At 37.0% G+C, this 23,832-nt stretch overlaps 1 protein-coding gene across 1 annotated transcript in view; it reads right to left on the bottom strand.

Annotated features, from left to right (window-relative positions):
* LOC131989755 (glucosidase 2 subunit beta-like) overlaps positions 1 to 23,832 on the bottom strand; it is a 176,554-nt gene that overhangs the window by 136,026 nt on the left and 16,696 nt on the right. The window contains exons 6-8 of the mRNA XM_059355074.1: positions 19,637 to 19,766; positions 8,107 to 8,173; positions 1,194 to 1,272 (exon numbers count right to left, since the gene is read on the bottom strand). Of these exons, the coding sequence (XP_059211057.1) occupies positions 1,194 to 1,272; positions 8,107 to 8,173; positions 19,637 to 19,766 (276 nt within the window). The remainder of the gene's footprint in view (positions 1 to 1,193; positions 1,273 to 8,106; positions 8,174 to 19,636; positions 19,767 to 23,832) is intronic.

Below are 23,832 nucleotides of genomic sequence, written 5' to 3'. Positions count from 1 at the left end.
ATAGATAGATAGATAGATAGATAGATAGATTACTTTTAAAATGAACAAGATATTAGAGAAAACAAGGTGGTCTAAAATTGTATGTTTATATATGCAAATGAGGCATTGTCAAATGCTAACTTTGGTGAATTTACAAGAAATCTACGGATTCAAAGATAGTAAAATAAAAACCTAAATGTGTATTTGGGATGTTTTCTTTCCACTTGTCTGATTGTAGACATGTAATAGAAGCAAAATGTTTTTGCATGTAATGTCTTGCCTCAGAAAAAAAGTATGTATTTAGATTATTTACAGCAGCGGTTCCCAAATGTTTTTAGCCGCACACCCCCTTCTATGTCCCAACCGGGTTGACGCACCCCCAATCCCCCACACCTTCAAAAAAAAACAAAATGCAATAAGCTTTTTTATAGCCATATTAAAGGCGGCATGTTTAATCATGCTCAAATGACCAGAACACACATATAGTAAAATAATCACCATCACAACAATGCGCTCTCGCATTTGAATTCATCTGTAACACAGTTTCAATATAATGCAACAAAGTTATGCTCAAGCTTCCACTTTTAAGAGCAAAGAGGATGATGACAGGCTCAGGATCAGAGGCAGAAAGCAGATAAACTGGGGAAAATGTTATAATATTTTGAGCCGCGTTGAACAAAAATTGCAGCAAGTTTAAATGAGCGTGGAGCTAAAACACAACCCAGTCATCATAACACAGGTTGGAAAAATGGAAGATAACTTCTTCTATGCTTCATTTTAAGATGAAGTGCATTTTGAATAGCCTGCATTTATTAATTAATTAATATTACTGTTTTTGATTTTACATTTTACAAAGGAAATGTTTATTTACACGTCTTTGTCTTCGTGTGGGGGGAAAAAATGCAATTGTGTAATTATCAGACCGCCATTACATTTTCCATCTCGCGCACCCCCTAGCAGCAGCCCGTGCACTCCTGGGGGTCCACGCACCACACTTTGGGAATCCCTGACTTACAGTATATGAGATATACGTTGCTACACGCTCTTTTGTTGTTTTTCAGAGAAACCAAGTGCTTCAAGGTCAGATAGCATATTCATCCACATCTAATACAACCTTGTTGCAGGCATTAGGCCATTGCAATTGTTGTGGCCAACACATCTCACTATAGCTAGCAGCATTGTTGTATTAACAGTAAGAATAAAAGACTACTCACTACTGCTTCATCTTCAGAAAGAACTCTCTCTTCATCGTGGACCAGTGCCACTTTAGCCTGGACTTCATCCACGGTTATACTGTTGAGTTTGGAAAAAACAGACACAGGTAACAGCAGTGTATTAGTCTTAGTTCTTTTGGAGTATTTTGGTACAACAACTGGAAATGACCAGGGGTCGGCAACCTTTACCAACAAAAGAGCCATTGTTGGCCCGAAAAAAGAGAAAAATGGAGCTGAAAACAGAATTTTGAGCCTTACAATGAAGATAAACAGCCTACTGAGTCTTAGTTAGCCTTCCAACATTGCTAATAGGACTTAGAGAGCATATATTAATATGATTTTAGGACCCTAGTGCAGGTGAGAGGAGTATCTCAGGAGTTTGGAAAGTTGAAAGCTGGCCTAACTAGACACCACAAGTGACTCTGGAGCTGCAGGTTGCCTACCCCTGTTCTACACAATTACACAGCGTCCTACAAATTAATAAAAGAGCCAAAATACTACATTCATTAATTCAAGTCAACTTAAAAATATGAAACATATCTAATAACATATACATTCTTCTCAGTCTTGAGATGAGCTAAATGAAATTAAGTTTATTTCAAAATGTGCCTCATATCAAAATCACACTATTATTACAACACTATATTAGCATGCCTCATAGTTTCAATTTAATTACAATTACAAAGATTATTGTTTCATTTTCTTTGGCAGGACCTATGGCGACAAGTGGTAATTGAATGTGTTTTGGATCTCACTTTCACTTGTCTTTGAATTTTTTCTTTTCCTCATTTGTTCCGCTTTAGCGACCGTTGACTGGAAACGCTTGCAAAAATGAGTTGAAGAGCGAGTGTTAGCTCTGACGACCCTCTCTAAAAGACCGATCACTGCTGTGTGATGGAAAATGGTCACCAACTGTGCGCTGCGTAAGATTTTTACCCAAAGAGTGTCACCATAGACCCAGTTCATTATAAAGCAAATGAACGGTTTATTTCATGGGTCATAGACTCAAACAGCCGCATTCTGTGACAGATAGTAATTGTAGTAATTTTTTATTTTATCTAAGCATACTTTAGGAAAAATATTTTTTTCTATGAACATCTTGAAGCCTTCACTGCAACTGGCACCAACAAAAGTTAAGTTTTCTAGCAAAACTGGAAAAAAACCCTCTCCAAGCTCGATCTTTTGGCTTCACAGAACATGGATTACAGTGCACAAGTTGTTTGCAGTTATCAATGAAGCAGTCTGTACTTCTGTTTTCCTCTCCAGATGACCGGATAAAGCAGCAGCAGCTAACTCGCTGTATATTGAATTGAAAACAAATGTTACTGGTGTTTCAACTGATATGGGGATAAGGTGAACATTGTCCTTTTTGGGTGAGCTCATTCTTAAGGTCAGTTTGGGCTTAGTCAACACTGCATCGACTCGGATTCTCGTTCCATTTATCTCGCTCTGAGTGGCACAATCAAAAATCACACACACCACCTCTTATCCGGGAACACTTAGATCTTTTCTTAAGCCACTCTTCCCTGCTGGTGTCTTTCTTCCTGAGGTTCCACCTAAACTAACATTACTGAGCTGAGATAATGACTGCATAGCCAGGATCAATCCTGGGAGTCCATCAAAAGCGGAAGTGCAGGCAAACATACAAAGCGAATAGCTTGTTCCACTACAGAGGATCAATGCTTGGGGTAAGTGCTGGAGAAAAACAATAGCTCTCTCCATTGTGAGGCGGCACAGAGGCTGCAGAGTGGCCGCTCTGAAAATCTTGCATGAAGAAAACTGGCTTTGGCCCCAATCACAAAGGGTATTTATACACATATATATATATATATATATGGCATCATAAAAGCAGGTGCTTTGCAATGCAGACCTACAGTGGGCTTGACTGAAAGAGACAGTAATAAACATTAGGGAACTCACTCTCACACACGCATAGTTATAATCCTGACAGAGAGGAGGGGATAAAAAGCACAACCTGTTTGTGGGCCTTTGGGAGGCTCCATCATGGTTCATTTCCTGAAGCAGTTGGTCGACTCTATTTATAGGCCAGCATACTGGTACCAGTTAATCCTGCACTGGGCTGCCAACTGCCTGCCAGCTGGCACAGTGGGTTGCACTTGTGTGTAATGCTTGGGAAGGTTTGGGATGAAATAATGGTGAGGAAGTCCACAAGCTACCTTAATGACCAATGTGTGGGGAGATTTTGTATCCCAAAGTACAAACTAATGGGAAGAAACTTTCAGACTGAACCAACTACATGTTCTCGATGTGACCTGATGTCTGAACACGCTAACCTACAAATCACAGGAACACTTCTAGTGCTCCTATTTTTTTCTTAGAGATTACTTTCCAGCAATGATCCGGTTCAGGCATCACCTGATGGCAGATGGTTCTATCCAGATCAGTTAGCAATTTCTGATAAATTAATGATAATAGGTATTAACCTTCAACGACAAAACTAATCCAGGTAATACGGCAGTAGCTTCACTGAACTGAGCCAGTCAAATTGATCATTTACCATGCATAGGTTCGTTATAGAATATTAAGCACAGAAAAAGGTCTAGAAATGATTGGTATATGCACATATTCCATGCTTTACAAATGTGTTTTGCTATCCACAAACACAAAATTCCTTTTGACTTGGAAGTTGGCATTTAAATAAATGTGCAATATTTGTAAAAATAGATGTCTATTTGTAAAAAAAAAAAAACTTTGTTTGTGCATTTTTCATGGACTGTCATTTGAAAAACCTGCAGTTTTGCATTTAAAGTGTTAAATCTGTATTTGTGGATCGACTAGGCCTGTAACAATTACTATATTTTATTGGATGATATATTTTTTCCGAAAAGTAATTGCAATTAATAATAATATAAGACCATTTATTGCCACTGATTTAATAATACTTTCACAATCCACGCACAAATGTGCCTGTTTTCAGGTAACAGGAGTCAAGTAATTTTCCAGGCATTTCAGAGGAAAATCTGTCAGCAGTTGTTCAGGTTCCAGGTTTTCCAGGCTCATGGAAACCCTTATTCAGAATTGTTTTAAAAGACAATTACGACGTTAGTAAGCAGCACGTTGGCTTCCGACATATTTCTTTATGCAAATCAGAGTGGATTCAAAACTTCCTGAAAAAAAACGAGTTGCCATTTTTGTTGTGAAGCAATTATTGGTGGCTAAATAGACACAAAAATGAGATTAGTTCACAGTATAAATGAGAGAACAATTATCTGTGAATCTGCATTAAAGATAATTAGCAATTCCAATCGAGTGGATTAAGAACGGGGTAGTGTTTTGCTAAGTGTCATTAGGGACAAAGCCAAGAGCTTTTTTGTACAAGATAAAGAGTCTGCAATGTGCATGCTAATCCGGTTCAAAGTCAGCAAATTGCCAGGCAATCTGCAAGCATCAGGTATACCAGTGACTTTGGACTTTGCATTTATCTAAACGGAAACTAAATCAAGCTTGACACTTTGGCGTGTGAGCTGCAGAGCCTTACAAGAAAAAATGGTGATGTTGCATACATATACAAATCCTCCAGCTCCTGCTTTATTCAAATGGGCATCAATACATGTCCTGCCTCAAGATGGCCAGCTCACCGAATCCCATTGACTGACGGACTGAAACAATGGCTGTATAGAAATGAGCGGCACTTGCAGATATTTCAGCTTAGTAATGTGTTTGTTTAAGCGCAGCCTGCGGAGAGACACGGTGGATGGATGGAGGCAGAGCTGGGGAGGGATTGGGGGGGCAGAAGGGCTGAATAATGGTACACATCCAGGCGCAGGAATGCATAAGTGGGCACATAGCGCTCCCTGGAAAATCGCTGCACAAGCACTTCATCCTCGATGCAGCCATATGTTTTATAGCGCTTTCAGTTTACTATGCCCAGCCCTGCTTCCTTTCCGGGAGAATATGCCCAGTTAGCTTAAGCAGTATTGATTTTTTTTTTTCCAGGCGTGGTGTGGGTAGGTGGGGATCGTGAGGGTGGGGATAGCAGCAGAGAAAGAGCACAAAGGGGACAGGCTCATTGGATATGACGCGCTCTGTTTTTCTGCAAGCCACCAGCAAATTTAAGTATCTCGCTTGAAAGCAAAATGGATGTCATTCTCTTTAGAGCTGGCAGAGGTTAAACACTGCTCACGACAGCATGTGAGTCAGCTCGGGTGGCTGAGGGGGGAGCTGGGAGATCGGGTAAGGGGGCGACAAGTGGGTCTATTGGGACTTTAAAATTAAACAATGCAAATAAGGCAATGAATTACTTTTTTGAAGTTTGCTGAAGAACAAATAGGTGTAGGAGTTTCAGGGAATGAGATGTGTGCACTCAGCTCAGACTGATGAGACTTCACTGCATCAGAAGGTAAGGTGGAACTAATGAGTGTAGTATATATACATATTGATGTGAATTAGGTACTCAAGGAACACTCATTTATCTTATAGCATGAGCAATAAAATATACGATAAACATGAGAGCAGAAATATGAGCCCTTATTTTAATCCAGAGGTGTTATGGATCTGCTTCTTCTTACTCATCTTTTATGATGTTTGTGTTTCACTTTACTGCATTAGCAAGATTTCTCTTGAGGACAACAACTACAAGAGATTGAACATGAGCTCTGTGAATTTGTTGCCCCGTGCGACATGGTAATATTTCCCCTCATCCACACTGACAGAAATTACATGTTTTACTCTGTACATAAAGCTCCCTTTGTTTCAACACACAGCCTATGAATGAAACTAAACACCTTCCCAAAAGGAGTTTTTGTTTGTTGCACAATTTACACAATTAGTTGGCTTTTAATTCAATTAGTTAATTAGTTGGTGGCTGTTAAATTAATCACAAAAATGTGCTTTTGAAAGAACTACACTTACCATTAATATTAAGAATTATATTTCAAAGTCGGGTCTTAGAACAAGTTTTAAACGACAAAGGCTTTACAATATTCAAGTGGTTACACACTGAATATTTGGTTTGATGTAATTTAACAGTACAAATTAGAAAGATAAGTGAGACTGTTGAGCTTTGGTGATAGATTTAAACCAGTGGTTCTGTCCTTTATGTGCCTCTAGATGACGGTCCTGTTATGGTAAGTAGACAGTTAATGCCTTTTTCTTTTCTACTTTCTCCAGTTCTAGAGTTTGTTTCCATTGCCATATCTTTCTGTAGTTTCGAGTTTGTGTTTGTAACATTCGGTATTCTTATCAATGGAAACCTGTATCACCAGGTTGTTTAAGTTTATATAAATGTATAGATTTGAAAGCTTTTCGTTTCTTGAAATTTCAGAACCACACATTCACTTTTGAAACCTCACCGATCTGGGATTAAAGAATCCTCTATGACCCGATTCTCTGGACAGAATAATTTTCTATATACAAATATAAATATATAATCCCGATTCCAAAGAAATTGGGATTACTATGTTGTACTATCAGAACAATGGATAGAAAAAGACATATTTATACTATTGCACTATATGTACCGCGGACGGAACATTGGACCAAGGGGTTCCATTAAATACGAGAACATGTAGAGGCAATCTACCATTTTGTTGCATTTTCTTTGATTTGTTATTGTTGTAAATACACACTGTAATCAATCACATTTTCACTTGAACTTTTATGTAATTAATATTTGTGGTGTTGAAAACATGTGAACAGCAGCTTAGAGGGGGCCCAGGTGCTCTCTACCAGTAAAAGCATGGTCATCAGAAAGCCAATATGCAAGGGCCCAATATCCAGTCTTCTTCTAAATATATTAAGCTATACATGTACCAAATTTGGTGCTTTTATCACAAAATGAGCAATAGGTTAGCTATGCCGCCACTATATGGAAACATCACCTATGAGCTTAAAATGTTATGGACGAACTAATATATACATTCAAAATACTGGATTTGTATACGCCCCATTGAAAATGGACCTATGCTGCTCTTTTTCTGTTTTTCATAAGTTAACATAAACATCACTTTAGGTTGTGTGCACAAACAAAACTTATAACCCTGATTGCAAAAAAGTTGGGACACTGTGTAAAACATGAATTAAAAAAAACAGTCGCTGTATTTAATGCACCAAATACAGAATGAGTTTATATATTTACATAAGTTTCACTGTTTGAGCATTAGATATCTTGTCATTATGCTGTATTCAATTGAAAGCAGGTCGCTTGTAAATCATTGCTTTCGGTTTTTATTACATTTTTCACAGGAACCCAGCTTTTTTGGAATCAGAGTTGTATTAACACTAAAGTGTCATAAAAAGATGAAAAATGTCAGAAATGTGTCACAGATATATTCTTTCACTAAACCTTGCTCATTTTAGTATCCAGTGGTTAAAATGTGCAGCTCTGTTGGAGAAGCACAATGTTCAAGGACAGTAGATCATTTGGTAGAAATATAAAGCAAGATTTGAAATCTTCAGCCTTGTTCCCCTTTTTTTCACACTCCCCAGCCTTCAAGCTCTTTCTGGTACATTTTTTAAAACGGCACAGTAGGAGGAGAAAAACCCAAACTGAAAGCAAATATGCTTTGAGAATTTCTTTAGTATTGGATTTCATAGCAATCTAAATACTGTGACGGAAGCCTTTTCACCCTGGCAAGAGGAAAATCCTAAGGGAGAACTGTTTCAGCATAAAAATATCAGTGGTGGCCTTCAAAAACAAAAACAAATCCGTGGATCCTGTAGATCTTACAAAGAAAATCAAAAACAAAAACAAATCCGTGGATCCTGTAGATTTTACAAAGAAACTTGCCAACACTATTTATAATACCAAATGTTTTTGTTTTTATTACCATTTGAAGGCTGACACATCACACATGTGTGGGCTTTGGAGGGGTGTCAGTTTCCAGAATCATTAAAACGGGTTAGCATTAAAACAGCAGCCACAAGCTTTTCAGCTGTCTAGTATGTTGGTTACCTGCCATCTTTATTGCTGTCCAGTAAGTTGAAAGTGCTGGTTACTGTGCTGTTGTGACGTCTGAAACCTGGAGAAACAAAAAAGGAAAATTATATCTGGGTTAAAGTGAAATCACCTGATTAAAACACAACATTCTAGCTGACCGTGTTATATGCACAATGAGTCATGACAAAGCTATGTTGGATTTGCTCTTTAATCGCCAATCGCTGCTACAAACACTAATCCATCTGAATGCAAACTGAGAGGCAGGGATGGAGAAAAGGACTGAGCTGGAGTTGGATTTAAAAACGTGGGGAGCGGAGGGGGGAGAGGATGGAGGTTGTTGGGCAATCAGGCAATGAGTCGTTCACGCTGTGCAAGAACATTTGGTTTCCCTGTAGGAAAAAAAACCATGTCAGAGTCCAGAATGCAATCAGGAGGCTTTGTGCTGTAACGGCTGGTATGACAGTGATTTCCCTCTTCCCCATTCACAGTCACAGGCAGATGAAAAGGAGACGCAAAAACTTCCCCCAACCCCCTTTCTAGCGAGCATGTGACCCCAACTGATTCATTTTGTGAATCGCATTCATTGGAAGTGGGAGGGAGAGGAAGTTCTCTTATGTTCGGCACTAAGCATCTCCCACATCATCAGCAGAACAGAGAATGTAAAGGGGCAAACTGATTGGCCCCTAAGTCTGGGGAAAAGCACTTTACATAATGCTAATTGCACATCCGCCGCAATTACCTTTCCGTACTAATTACAGAAAAGCTAATTGTGAAATTAGCATTTTTTTTCCCAGCGTACAGTAGAGCGCCTGTGTTGAGTGTGTGCTGTAGGGGTGCAACTAAAAACTAAACCCCCAGTTCATAAATGCAGCCTTGCCAAAATGAACCTTGAATCCATATTTATAAAGCCGCGCCGTTTTTTGGGGGGGATTTAAGTTTAAAGAGATGCAAGATTGTACACAACATCTCATCACCCACGTCATGACTGGAAGCAGCAGCAGCAGTCTTTGGAGGAGCCAGATTCCTCACCCTCGTTGTTGACTCTACTCAGCCAAGGGGAAAACTTAGATTTGCTAATATTCTTCTGCAATACACACAGCATCTGTCATATTAGCGGTCTATTCTTTTTGTTTGAACAGCGCTCTATTCCCAACCTAATGCTCGACATTCTCAACCCATCCTCTAGTCGCTCTGTCTCGCAAAAAATGAGTGCACAAAGGAGGAAGAGAAATGGTCTCATCCCTCCCTCTACTGCAGAGCTGTGGCTGTGAAAAACAACCATAAGGAGGATAGATGGAGAAGGGAGGAGAGGAAGAAAAAGATGGAGTGGGGGCGGGGGGGGCGATGTGGTAAAAGGTAAGAGGAAGAGTGGGGAAGAATGTGGAAAATAAGTGAAGAGAGAGTAGGAGGGCAGAAAAAAGAAAGAAAGGAGGTTCAAGACATTGGCTCTTTAGGCCGATGGCACATATAGGGGGCTATGTTTACTAATGGACACCATCACTCATCCACCCATGTTGCCCTGGCGATAGCGCAGCACACTCGTAAAATAAGAGAGGCACAAAGAGAAGAGAGAAAATGGAACATATCAGCAGGAGACTGCAGATCTATGCCTCGGCTTCAGACCGTGGTATCCACGCAGAGCTTTCTTTGTTATTGTAAGCTCTGCACTCCAAGGCTAACAAAACACACATTTTGCTTTCTTTTATACACTATAAGCAATATTTTCAGGCAGGAAATTACACCTTTCCTTTGAGATGGAAATGGATCAAAAGGCTACAGATGTTGCAGTGAACCTTTAGAAGAGCACATACTATAAGGATAAACATAGAATCTGCACTTAAGTGCTTTAACCTTAATGGTGCATCAGATGGTGGCGGCTTACAGCATCAGTGATTCAGATACTGCGTCACATTCAGCAGCATGAGAAGAATATTGGAGTGTAAAATAAAAATCAATGGCTTGCTTATTTAAATTTGTTCATAAATTCATCAGGTTAGTGATAAGCTCATTGCCTTATTCTCTCTAAAGGTGTACCATGTTAATACTGGACATTTTTAACAGCCTAGACAAGTATCACAAATAACTATTAGTAATAAAATAGGTAACGCTTTATATTAAGGTCCTTGTAATAACCATTAATTAACAAGTAATAAGGCCCTTGTAAGTCCTTACAAGATGCTTATTAACATTATTGTGTGTTTATAAGCTTATACAAGTGTTAATAATGGCATTACAAACACCCATGACCCACCCATTATGTCTTTGCCATGCCTTTATTAATCTTATTTTGTTTGCTTATTGATATTAAAATATACTTTATTGCTCATCTATTATAAGTTAACTACAAGTTAACTATGCTTTTTGCAACTACCGGATCTAAAGCGAGAACAATGCCTTATTACTTGTTAATTAATGGTTATTAAGGACCTTATTATAAAGCGTTACCATAAAATATATTATATTAATAACTTTATTTGTAATATTTATCTGTGCAATACGGAATTTCTCTAGTAACCATGGGCAGTAGTTCAATTTGTCCATATCTATATTTTTATTTCTATATTTCCATTTTATTTTATTACACATCTCTATTTACTTCATATTTATTTGATATTTCATACTTCTATTCTTCTATTCATATCTTTATTAACCTAAGACTTCCATTTGTATTTATATTGTTGTATATTTGGTGTAGTGTGCTTTTTTACCTTTTTATCTTTATATTATTTACAGATTTACTTTCTATTTTATTCTCATACAGCAGCAACTGTAACAAAGCAAATTTCCTCCCAGGGGATCAATAAAGTATTTCTGATTCTGATGAGACAAATTAATGTGCCAAATTTACATCATACAGTTCACATATTTGCCTTTGCTTATTCCATCTTTCTGCCTTCTGCTACTATTCTGGACAAAACACACGTCATGACACGACTGTGTTGAGTCATGTGTCAAACTCTGCTTTTCAATATGAACTTACAACACCAGAAATATTAATAAAAAACATATTTAAAAAGGTAAAAGGATAGGCAATATACACAGAGATTATGCACAGCGTTATATATACACAACGTTTTTCTGTTTCTAAGCAATATAAGAGAAGTATTAATATGAACCAAAAATGTGTGCCCACCAAAAACCAAAAAAAGGCTGTTTATAGAAAAATGATTAAAGAAAGATAGGCAAGGGCCAAATTAGAGCAAATATGGGAATAAAGAGTGGAGCAACAAATCAAATGCAGGTGTTCCCACACAGGGAATGGTTTGTTGAGTATGAAAATGAAATAAATGACACAGCCTTTACAGTCACCAAATCTCAACCCAGCTGATCTACTATCTATCAAAATCAGCGTACATGTTGCACAATTTGAGCTGATATGAAACGATTTTTACACAATATAAAATGAAGAAAGCAATGCTCGGGGCAAATTTAGATATGGCGTTAGCTATTTTCTTTTTTTTTCTTTTGTCTTTATTCAAATAGTCAGCAACAGACTCATACTCAATATGGTACTGGTGTTTATTTAATTAAGTATTATATTTTTGTCTCAGTTATTATTTCTAATACTCATGATAACATGTAAATATGTATATAATCTTAAAGAAAGATGATTTCCTTTGCATATTCATATTGGTGCACCATCCACATAGATATGGTCTTTTTTTTATTCAAAAATGTACTGAAAATCTGACATTGTTTAGATATTTAGATTGTTAAAGTCTGTAAGTCTGTAATTGTCTTTGATGCCATTTTTATATTTCTGGTTTTTGTTTGCTTTTCCTTTGTATGTGCTGTACTCAGTGAGATTCCCTGATTAAATAAAGATTGTGTATGTATGTATATATATATATATATATATATATATATATATAAATATAAATGAATGAGGAAATATCTTGTGGGGGAATTGTGTTCATCCCTCAAAGGAGCACTAAAGCAGGTCTGGAGGTCTATGGTGGCCTGGCTCTATACTACTCATGTCATGTTAGATTTTCCTTTAATTTGTCATCCATCTGTACATTTATGAGCAGTTGAGGGTTCCCCATTCTATTTCTCACTGTAGGAAGAAATAGGAGTGTATCAAAGCAGTGGGAACATGAAATGTTTGGCACTGGATCTACTGCATCTGGGTTACCTCAGGCAAAGTTCTATTGAAATCCCGAATTCTGGAAGACAAATATACTGTCTTTCATTGCATGTTTCTTAATATCCATACAGCCTTCTGTAAAATAAATCCCACATATATAGGGTTACACGCCAAAAAAGACACATATAAAGATGTTGAGAGTATCTGTAGACACTAGACAGGGGCTTTTTAAGAAGAAATATGAGTAAGTCTAATGTTTAAGCCTGCTAGTGACTGCCTAGGTGCAAGCTGAATGTATTATTTCTTAAAGGTGTCAGGAGAAGCAAAAGTAAAAGCAGCAAAGGTCTGTATTTTAAGAGAAGAAGTAGTCATAGTGCAAAGCTATCTGACAAAAAAGTATGAGTCACCCATGAAACTCAGAGGTTAAGAAGTTAGCGTGACTTGATGGGCGGAGGGAAGACTGTCATTTGACTAAAGATTAAACCAGTGGTTCTAATGTACACTGCAAAAAAGCCAACTTGTATTTTTAGGCCTAAAACAGTGATTTAAGTTGGTAAAACTTGGAAATATAAATTATTGACATTTAGAGCAATAATGTAAGTTAGCACAACAAAGGAAGCCAGTTGTCTGCTCAAAAACAAGTTTGTGAGTTGTTGTTACTTATATCTTTAAGTTGGGGTTCACAACAAGGGACAATAGTTCTGCTAACTCTTATTTCTTTGTTGTGAAATGCGGGAAAGCGGTGAAATTCGGTCATTAGCGAAAGCTAGCGGCTAACTGATGCTAGTGGCTAACTGATGCTAGCGGCGCTGCTTGTTACAGCTACAAGAGTAGCCATTAGCGTATCAAAGCTAACTCAAAATTGTGGCCACAACATTAGCTGACATTTCATAGCGGCGTTACAATCGTGCCAACTCAGCACATTGCAGAAGTTAGCAGAAGTAAGGATTAAAAGTTATTATAACTTATAATGTAAAATTATAAGTTAGTACAACTTACAGTTGAGTTGACAAAAATCTGAATTGAGACTTAAGCAAACGCAAAAACAAAACGTAAAATATTTAGTTTAATTGTCCAACTTAAAATTTTATCGAAGTTTGTTGCCTTGAAATTTTGAGTTCACCCAACTTTTCTTTTTTTGCAGTGTACCACCTGAACCTGAATTGCTACTGGATCAGTGGGAACACATCTGGAGGAAATGTGTTGTTTAATAGCACTGCAGAAGGACAAAAGCAAAACTGAGAAACAGGCTACAAATTTACCCAATTTATAAAGACATCAGCAAACAGCTGGCAAACAGGTGTGAAATGAGCTCTCTCCGGCGCCAGAATAAAGTAAAACATCTGAAGGTGTCTTACAATAAGGCGGAGGATAACCACATTCAAAAACATCCATCAGCGCCAACCGCCTCATCTGCATATTGAGATTTGATCACAATGACGGAAGAATCGAGGCAACAAAAAGCAGCTTTAAATTCAGATTTTCAGGATCCAGGTACAGATCGCACGTTTCTGTGAAATACCTCTTTGCCTCTGGGCATCCTGTAATAATTAGTAAAATGACTATGTATATGGCAAAATCAATAATCATCTTCCCTTACAAACAGTAATGATCTCCCACAGGCTAAGGTACGGTGGGGAATAGAGAAGCTGTTGTTATCCTGTGAGGATTTTCTGTGTCGAACCATCTTATACCAAATGCCCATGTGGTTTACTTATACACGTATGAAAATTTTATGATCACCTGCATGAATAAAAATGGCATATCGGACTAGGTAATAACTAACATTTACACTCTGCTACGGGTCTACCACTGCTGGGGAAATGTCTGAATAAATATGACTCAGTCTAATCATTATGCATGACTGTATGGTTGGAAAAAAACAACTAAATATGGATGTAATTTGAAGGACCATAAATTATGTCCATTTTTGACACAACTGTGAAATGACTGATTTGATTTTGTTTGTGCTAGGGATGAGCATTTGAAAGAAACATGCCAACTTGAGTATCTATAACGTTAACGATCAATCAATTGATTAATCACTTTGTTTTATACATACTCCACTATGCAAATTACTACTCTTGTATTTCTGTGTGTTTTAGAATTGATATTGCAGTTAGTTCACTTCAGTGAGTACTGATACGCAGTCATAGATAAAATTAAAATAAAAAAATACAAAGATTGATTAAAAATTCCACGTGGTTGTCCAAATTCTTAACGACCATTAATCGAACACTGATCCCTAGTTTGTGCAAATTATAAAGGCATGTCTTCAAAAACTAAGAAACAAAAACAATTTCAATTGAAAAGGTCTTCAGGAAAAAAATGGATGGTTTGCCATCTCAGTTCAGTTAGTTCCAATCCAATCCAATCCACTTTATTTATATAGCACAATTTTAGCAAACACAAGGTTTCCAAAGTGCTGCACAAACAATAAATAGATAACACAATACAATGAGATGTAGTAAACAATAGAACAGTAAGATGCAATAAGATAAAATAAATTAAAAATGGGATAAAAATAAATAAAATAAAATGTAGAATGTACTGCCCGCACAAAATAAAATATGCATGTATACAAATAATAGTTATGCTATATTGTGTCTAACAGCACTCGTGTACCTTTGGAAAGATGAGTAGCAGGGCGGTGGTTTGAAGACGGTTTGCTCGAGAAATCAGGTCAACCAATGGATTACAGATGAACCTGAGGAAATCCCTTCAAACTGTGTGTGAACTCCGAGACAGTGTAGCTTTGCATATTGGGACGTACCATTAAAGAGAGTAACGGACGTAAAATACAATGTGCTTCTATATGAGGGGATCATATCAAATAAACATCATCAGAGAAGAAAGAGACCTCTACGTGAACCCAAAGCTTACCCAGGTTGGCATTTAAAAGGATTTTTTTTCTCCAAAAAGAAAACAAGCAAACATGTTCAGTGCCCTTTCTGACAAGCCAGGCACCGCAAAGTCTTTGTTATTCAATGAGGATTTAACCAGATTTCCCAGCATGCTTTGCAACAAATCGTAAACACTGAGGTGATTAATGGAATGACAGGATACAGCTCAATAACGTGGTCCTATTAATCTGTGATAATCTTGTAGAAGGAGAACTTCATAATCACATTTTGCCTTATTTGTTGGATTTATTCCAAATATGGCACCTGCTCACAGTCCAGTAAAACCATGTGCACAAAATAAACTTTCCTTTGTTGAATAAAATGGGGCAACTTGTCCTGTAATAACAATATTCAATATCTCCGATGCTCCTGCAATTATTGTTTCATTGTACCAAAAGCACTGCGCCATGAGAAACTGCAATTTCCTTTGAGGGTACAAATAACCCAGGTCCTTTAAAACTTCTCAATAACTGTGCACCAAGCCCTGGAGACTTGTTTGAGCGACAGCAGCAGTAAAGGGAAAGACTGTTAAGTTCTACTTTGCAGGCTCAGCTGCTTGTTCTTCTGGCTTTTCATTCCTATTTTGACACAGGCTATTGACAGGTCATAAAGGGAGAGACAAGACGCTCATGAAAATAACTGGATTTCTTTGTTGTGATGCTCCTATATTTAATTGAGATAACTCAATATTTGTCCTCATGGGTGCACTGTAGTTTAAGGATTTTTAATTTTTTTTTTATGTTCGATAAATTACATGGAAGCACTCATTCAAACAATATGACTGTGTAGTAGTGGGTCAATAGATTGACATCTTGACATTGACTGGTGTGGTCTGACTGCACAGAATGTAAATGTAGGGCTGCTTTGAAGCTTTGACCCTGCCATGGTAATAGACGTTCAAATTAGTATTTGAATACTGCAGGGTTTTTTGTTTGATCGTGTTAATTGAAGTGCAAGAAATGGAGCTCCTTCTGATAAAGAAGCCTTCAAAGGTGAAGTTACTATCACAGCAAGACAGAAAAAGGAGAACTTTTGAAAAGACAGGTTGAAACTAGGGCTGGGCGATATGGCCCTGAAAGAATATCACGATATTTCAGGCTATTTTTGCGATGACGATATTCTTGACGATATAAGGAAATACTTAAAAAGATATAGAAAATATGATTTTTTTTAGTCTGTATAAATAAATAAAAATCTTACATGTAGTTTGAAGTGCAAATCTCAACAGTTGCCAAATAAAAAAAAATTACACTTGATTCTTGAGTATGTGCAAATAATAAAAATAACCATTTAGGGGTTCTGGGGGCATATTTTAATGAATTTTGTAAATAGAATAAGGAGAATAAGAGAATAAAGGTTCTTGTATGTTTTATTTAAGGCATCTTATTTTGACAGTCTTCTTGTAAGTTCTGTGGTGGATTCTGATAACACACCATGCTCTTATTTTGAAAGCTGCATGTGTTTAGCGACAGAGAGTAAGTAGCTTTTTGTGATTAAAACAACTTTAATTGTTAGCCTTACGCCACTACATCAAGAAGTAGGAACGTTGCCAATATCATGATATGCATTTTTTTTTAAGCGTAAAAAAAATACCGATATTATCGTGAACGATACGATAAGGCACACCCCTAGTCGAAACCTGATCCTGTTCCTCTTGGAGTAGGGATGGGGATAATGAATGGATGATTGATTAATGGTCGTTAACGATTAAGTCGATCACGTGGAATTTTTAATCAATCTGTGTATTTTTTTATTTTAATTTAATCTATGACTGCATATCACTACTCACTGAACTGAAACACGGCCGAGCGTTCAGTTCTGCAGCCGTATGTGAATAAGCCAATGAGCTGAGAATTAAGTTGGATAAAGCTACAGTTTGCAAACTGAAAGTTGCAATAATAATTATGAATATTAACACAACACTAAAAACAATACTGCCTTGACAATAACTAAACTCCACTACAACTTCAGCTTTAGTGTAAGCATTTTTAACTTCACAAATGAACTCAAAATGTGCATGAAAGCAGTATTAACTCGCCACCCCAAAATAATAACATTAAGGCCAGGCGGGGAGCCATAAAGTATTTGCTGAGTTATATCGCTGGCAGATTAATGGTGCTTATTCACTAAAATTCAAGTATTAAATCAGCACGAATGTCATAGGTTGCAGGCAGGAAAAATGCTAGATAAGTTGCCTTAAGGTCACTGGAACTTCCCTTCAACTTCAGCACACAGACGCCCCCCCCCCCAACACACACACACACACACACACACACACACACACACCACACAAAGCGTCATTAGAGCAGCATAATAAAAGCATAGATGGATAGCCAACACAGGCGAGACATGCCACCACGACCACGGAAATGAAAATTGATGGGTATTACGCCCTGAAGATGAGCACTAATGGAAGCGAGGGATGACAGGCTCAGGAACATGGGGTGCCAGTTACGTCCAGCAAAGGTCAGAACGCACAGCGGGAAGCATGATGGATGCATACTCAAAGGAACCAGCAAAGTCAAATGACCTTTATTGCAATCAAAACTTTTACTTGAGGGCCAGTTTGACACTAGACAGTCAATAAATTACCAGAATTCACGGCATCAGAGAAGAATGTGGAAAAACATGACAGCAAATACTAAAAAAAGTAGACAAATGACAGTATTCTGAATGTGTTGTTTTTTTGGTGTTAGGGCCGGGCAATATACACTGTAACAGATTGCTGTGAGAAAACAAATTGTGACAGTAACATACTTTTTTCCATTAAAAAGTTATTATACTGTAGAAAACAATGCATTCTGGGCAATATTTGTAGGTAGCTTGCCGTTTCCCATAAAATATATGATATATATATCTATGATATTTGCTAAGTCTCTTCTTGTACACATTTTTAATGGCTGTATTTTACTTAAATAACTCATTCAGTATATGGTTTATTAAAATGACTGAGGTTACAGTGAAGACAGCGCTTAATTCGTAGTAATTGGCTTTCAGACAGTAATATGCTCTATTTACAAAAAATGACTGCATTGTATACAGCAACAATATTGCAACTAGCTTCAGTACTATACTGTGTTTTAGTCTACTGTAAACATCAATGAAATGCAGGATTTTACTGTAATTCACTATGTGGTTTTATATACTGTAAAGTAGATAACAGTAGAGGAACTGTAAAATTAACAGTAGAATGCTGGAAACCCTGCTGCCAGTATTTTACTGTTAATTTACAAGACAATTGTTTACAATGTATATATGGATATAAAAAATATATTGATATATTTTTAAATGTGATATGGAATTAGACCATATCGCATATATCAATATAGTTAAAAAAATATATATTTTATATATAAATGTTGCTCACTTAAACAAACGGTTTCAATAAAACTACTTGTGACATGTCATATTTGGCTTTGACTTTGACTGAACATTTGCTCTCACTTTGCGATACAAATATCGGGATATACAGTCGTGAAAAAAATGCCAGACCATTGTTTATGAGTTGATATCTAGACATTCTCCATGGTTTTCTTGATATTAACCAAAATCCTTATCAAGAAAACCATGTTAAATGTCTAGATATCAGCTCTTAAATTAAACTCTTATGAGCTATTTTTGTTGTTATCACTATATTTGTCCAAACATATGTACCTTTAGTTGTACCAGGCATCAAAATGAACAATAAAGCAAGTAGAAAACAAGGGTGGTCTAATATTATTTTCCACGACTATATATTGTATAAATCGATATTCAGCCTAAATATATTGGGAAATGACTTTTGGTCCATAGCGATATGGACCAAAAGTCATTTCCCAATATATTTAGGCTGAATACCAGCCCTATTTGGTATATTGACATTAAAAAAGACAAATAATATTACCCTTTTAGATAAAAAATGACACAGATTGGGGGGAGGTGTGTTTTTGTGGCTCTAAATCGAACACTTTGAGCTAATTTACCTCCACTAACCTCTATCCCCTGCCTTCCCAACACACACACACACACACACACACACACACATATAATAACTCTAAATCCTTATGGACTTCAGTGCAAAAAAAATGACTGAGCCCCATTTCCTAACCAGCCACACAACTTTCTGTACATTCACGTATGCAAGTCTGAACGTCACTAAAATGCCGAGCCAGCCGGTGCTCGGAGCGATAAGGGAATTTTCCTGTGAGTCATAAGCAACTTCTCTCTCTGAAGGTTTGAGCAACGTGAAAGGAGAGCTGTGGGACTGCAATATGCTGCTGCTCAGCACTCCTCTAAGAGTCCATTTATTTCAATGGCACAGGCATCAGTATTTAACCCTTCCAGCTGTTCCTGATGTTCTACCATTTGTCATCCTGACTATGTGGCCTGAGGGGCTGGGGTCAATTTACTTTTGTTCAGTGTAAGGCCGAGGTGAAATAAAACGGAAGCTGCCCTGTGGTAGCTGCAACAATGTCCTAACTATATCTACAAACTGAAGCAATTCTGTGGATTGAGCAAATTGCTTTGAATCGTCTCAAACTAAATCATGGCAGGTTAAAGGTGGCAGGACACTTACTGCTGTCCCCTGCTTCCAGTGCCTTCAGTGTTTGCTCTTTGAGTCGGTCGGCCTCGTGTTTCTTCCTTCTGTGTTCTTCTAATTTGATCTGTAGGTCCTCGGCGACCTGCTGAAGCTCTCTGAGCTGAGCCTGAAGAGAGACGATAGAAACAAACAGAACGATCAGCATCATGATGGACACTTTCTAAACCATTGATTTACACTTCTAGTACACTGCAAAAAAGCCAACTTGTATTTTTTGGCCTAAAACAGTGATTTAATTTGGTAAAACTTGGAAATATAAATTACTGACATTTAGGGCAATAATGTAAGTTAGCACAACAAAGGAAGCCAGTTGTCTGCTCAAAAACAAGTTTGTGAGTTGTTGTTACTTATATCTTTAAGTTGGGGTTCACAACAAGGGACAATAGTTCTGCTAACTCTTATTTCTTTGTTGTGAAATTTGGTCATTAGCGAAAGCTAGCGGCTAACTGATGCTAACTGATGCTAGCAGCTAACTGACGCTAGCGGCTAACTGATGCTAGCGGCGCTGTTTGTTACAGCTACAAGAGTAACCATTAGCGTATCAATGCTAACTCAAAATTGAGTTAGCATTGTTAGCAATATTTGGTAACTTCAGGTAATATTTCGAGAAAAAAGTTGCAAATTTACTAGATTAAAGTGGCAAATCTACAAGAAAAAAAGTCACAGATTTAAGAGATTTAAAGTGGCAAATCTGCGCGAAAAAAAGTTGCAGATTTACGAGAAAAAAAATGGGAAAAAAAGAAACTTTTTTCTCACAGATTCACCACTTTAAATCTCATAAATCTGCGCATTTTTTTCTTGTAGATTTGCCACTTTAATCTCGTAAATATTTTTCTCAAACTATTATTTTCGTATGTTTTTTTTTTACACATTCTGGCAGTATGTAATACCCTCCAATATTCTCTAGGGCTGAAATTTGGAATTTGCAAGTATTTCAATGAGTGCCCTATTAAGGGTTAAAGTGGTGAATCTGCGAGAAAAAAGTTGCTTTTTTTCACTTTTTAAATCTGTGTTTTCAGTTCATGGAAAACCTTTTCGTCACTCATAGTCTTGATTAAATTACTCAGGGAATAGGTGTTAAAATAATAATATTAAAGTGTTTACAGGGTAATTGACTTATAGCCTCACAAATATTAATAAAAAGTGGTGCCTGATCTGTTCTTAACTCCTCCTCTAACCTTATCTTTACTTGTGTATCAGGATCTTTACCTCCAGTTCACAACCAGCTCATGCATTTACAAAAGCTTGTGCGACAGCAGTCGGGCCTGCACAATGGACTATTTAAATCACTCAGTCAGGAGGTGTTGCTGTCACACCAAATATGACAGCTTCTGACAACCAAGCATAACCTATCATCACTCTCTGTAATGGACCAATTAATATGAAAGAGCAGCAGCTCCTTGTTTACGTGTATGTGTGTGTGTGTGTGTGTGTGTGTGTGTGTGTGTGTTCTTGTACCTCCTACATTGTGAGGACCGGAACACATTTTAAACCAACATAGTGAGGACATTTTTGAGAAGTGAGGACATTTCGGCTTTTTTTTGAGAGTTCCGACTTTGTTTTAAGGTTCAGGTTACAATAGGTTTATGTAAAGGTAACCATGTATTAGGGTTAGGGAACAAGGTTATTATAGTTAATGAAAACGTAACAAAATAACGGAAACTGAAATAAAAATAAAAATGTTTTTACGTTTTTTAAAAAAACAATAACTAACTGAAACTGTATTTTGTGGTTACAAAACTAACTAAAATTAGAGTGAAATGTCCTTCGTTTTCGTCTTTGTCAACTTTTTTCATACATAATGAAGATGGATCAGACAAAGAAAATAAAGGCAAAATTTACTGTGACCTCTTTTAATCTCCCACCCAACAAATACCCCATTACAAAAAACTACATCTAATAAAAACTAAACTAAAACTAAGCATTTTCCAAAAATAAAAAATAAAAAAAATAAAACGAGCAAACTCACTCTAAAAACTCATTAAAACTAACTGAAATTAAAAACAAAATAATGACAACGAAAGTAAAAATAAAATTAATGAAAAATCCAAAACTATTATAATCTTGATAGGGAATTCACTGTTCCAATGAGGGTCCTCACAAAGATAGAAGTACAAGAATGTGTGTGTGTGTGTGTGTGTGTGTGTGTGTGTGTGTGTGTGTGTGTGTGTGTGTGTGTGTGTGTCAATAGCACCTTCCGATCTCTCCTCAGAGACTCTCATAATGCAGTGATGGATTCTGCTTGGTTCCGATAGGGATGACTACCTTTCTAGGCCATGCTGCTTGCGTCGCTACCTTAAGTTTGCTGTAGTGATTTATGGGCTCCATTTCCAGTGTACAAAAACATATTTACTTGTGAATAATACCCGTAACATGTAAAAGGTTACTCCACAGTCTTGTAACAAACAACTACATGGTGTTTTCGTAAACTCAAGTTTTTAAATAAACTGCATTGAAAAAGCAGAGACAGATCTTTTTAGGATTAATATGAAAAATAAGAAATATTCCTGTTGGAATTAGTAAAAATGATTGAGTTTTATGTTTTTAAAGATTAAGGAGTGTTGATTCAGAACACAGTGTTTGAGACTTTTTCCCTGCTGTGTTAACTCTTGGAGAGCTGCAGTACAGTTTGGACAGAAAAAGCACCGTACGTTCCTCTCAAATCCTGGCAAAACTCAGACAGAGGCTATATTAAGAAGAGAATTTAATCTTTTTTTTTTTTTTTTTAAGGATTGAGGACTACAAAATACAGAGTAGATTAGGGCCAGGTAGGAGAATACAAATAATGAGGAAAAATTAATTATGCGCTTTGAGTGTCAAAATGACGAGAATAAAATCAACTTCTTGAGTTTGGTAGACGGCAAGATACAACCTGATTTTCCTCAATACGGCTAAAATATCTATCTATAAAAGCAAGAAGTGTCTGTGTGTGTGTGTGTGTGTGTGTGTGTGTGTACACATCCCACTTACACACACAACCTCATTTGGCCATAATTGAAAAATCTACTTAATCTCCCACTATACGAATGCATACTTCCTACAGGCACTGCACTAGTGTCTATAAATTCACATAAATTACATAAAAGCAGATTTTCCCAAAACAATAGTCATAGTAGGCTACTACCAAGAATATCTCATTTATGTGTAGGGGGATTTCAGTTCTACTACACCCTTTAATACACTGCAAAAAAGTTGGGTGAAGTCAAAATTTCAAGGCAACAAACGTCAATAAAATTTCAAGTTGGACAATTAAACTAAATATTTAACGTTTTGTTTTTGAGTTTGCTCAACTCTGAATTCAGATTTTTGTCAACTCAACACGATTGTAACGCCGCTATGAAATTTCAGCTAATGTTGCGACCACAATTTTGAGTTAGCATTGATACACTAATGGCTACTCTTGTAGCTGTAACAAGCAGCGCCGCTAGAGTCAGTGAGCCGCTAACATCAGTTAGCCGCTAGCATCAGTTAGCCACTAGCTTTCGCTAATGACCGAATATCACCGCTTTCCAGCATTTCACAACAAAGAAATGAGAGTTAGCAGAACTATTGTCCCTTGTTTTGAACTCCAACTTAAAGATATAAGTAACAACAACTCACAAACTTGTTTTTGAGCAGACAACTGGCTTCCTTTGTTGTGCTAACTTACATTATGGCCGTAAGTGTCAATAATTTATATTTCCAAGTTTTACCAACTTAAATCACTGTTTTAGGCCAAAAAATACAAGTTGGCTTTTTTGCACTGTACGGTGGTTATTGCTAATTTTATGACACTGAAGAAAATCAGGTTGTAGCTAGCAGTCTACCTAACTGTTCGGATAGAAAACAATGTTCCTCTGATGACTTATTGACACAGAAACTACAAATCTGTAAAAAAAAATAAATAAATAAATAAAATAAAAATTGTCCAACTTTGCCAGACACAAAAAGTTAACTTTATTCTCAAACTACATTATAGAAAATAAAACTTCCTATTTTTTTCTCCTACCTGGCCCCAATCCTCTTCCGTATGAAAAAAGCTGCATATAATTCCCTGCTTTAAAGTGTACCCTTCGAGAGGCCCAGTCACCAGAAAGATAATCACAACCCTGCTGAAAGAGGATTTTATTGAATTCCTATTTGTATTTAATTAACAGTAGAATTAGTATTTCTGCTTGTTCACGGGCATGTAC

Source organism: Centropristis striata, chromosome 17, assembly GCF_030273125.1.
Source record: "Centropristis striata isolate RG_2023a ecotype Rhode Island chromosome 17, C.striata_1.0, whole genome shotgun sequence".
Taxonomy (NCBI): domain Eukaryota; kingdom Metazoa; phylum Chordata; class Actinopteri; order Perciformes; family Serranidae; genus Centropristis; species Centropristis striata.
The sequence above is the reverse complement of the archived record's forward strand: the minus strand, read 5'-3'. Positions and strand labels throughout refer to the sequence as shown.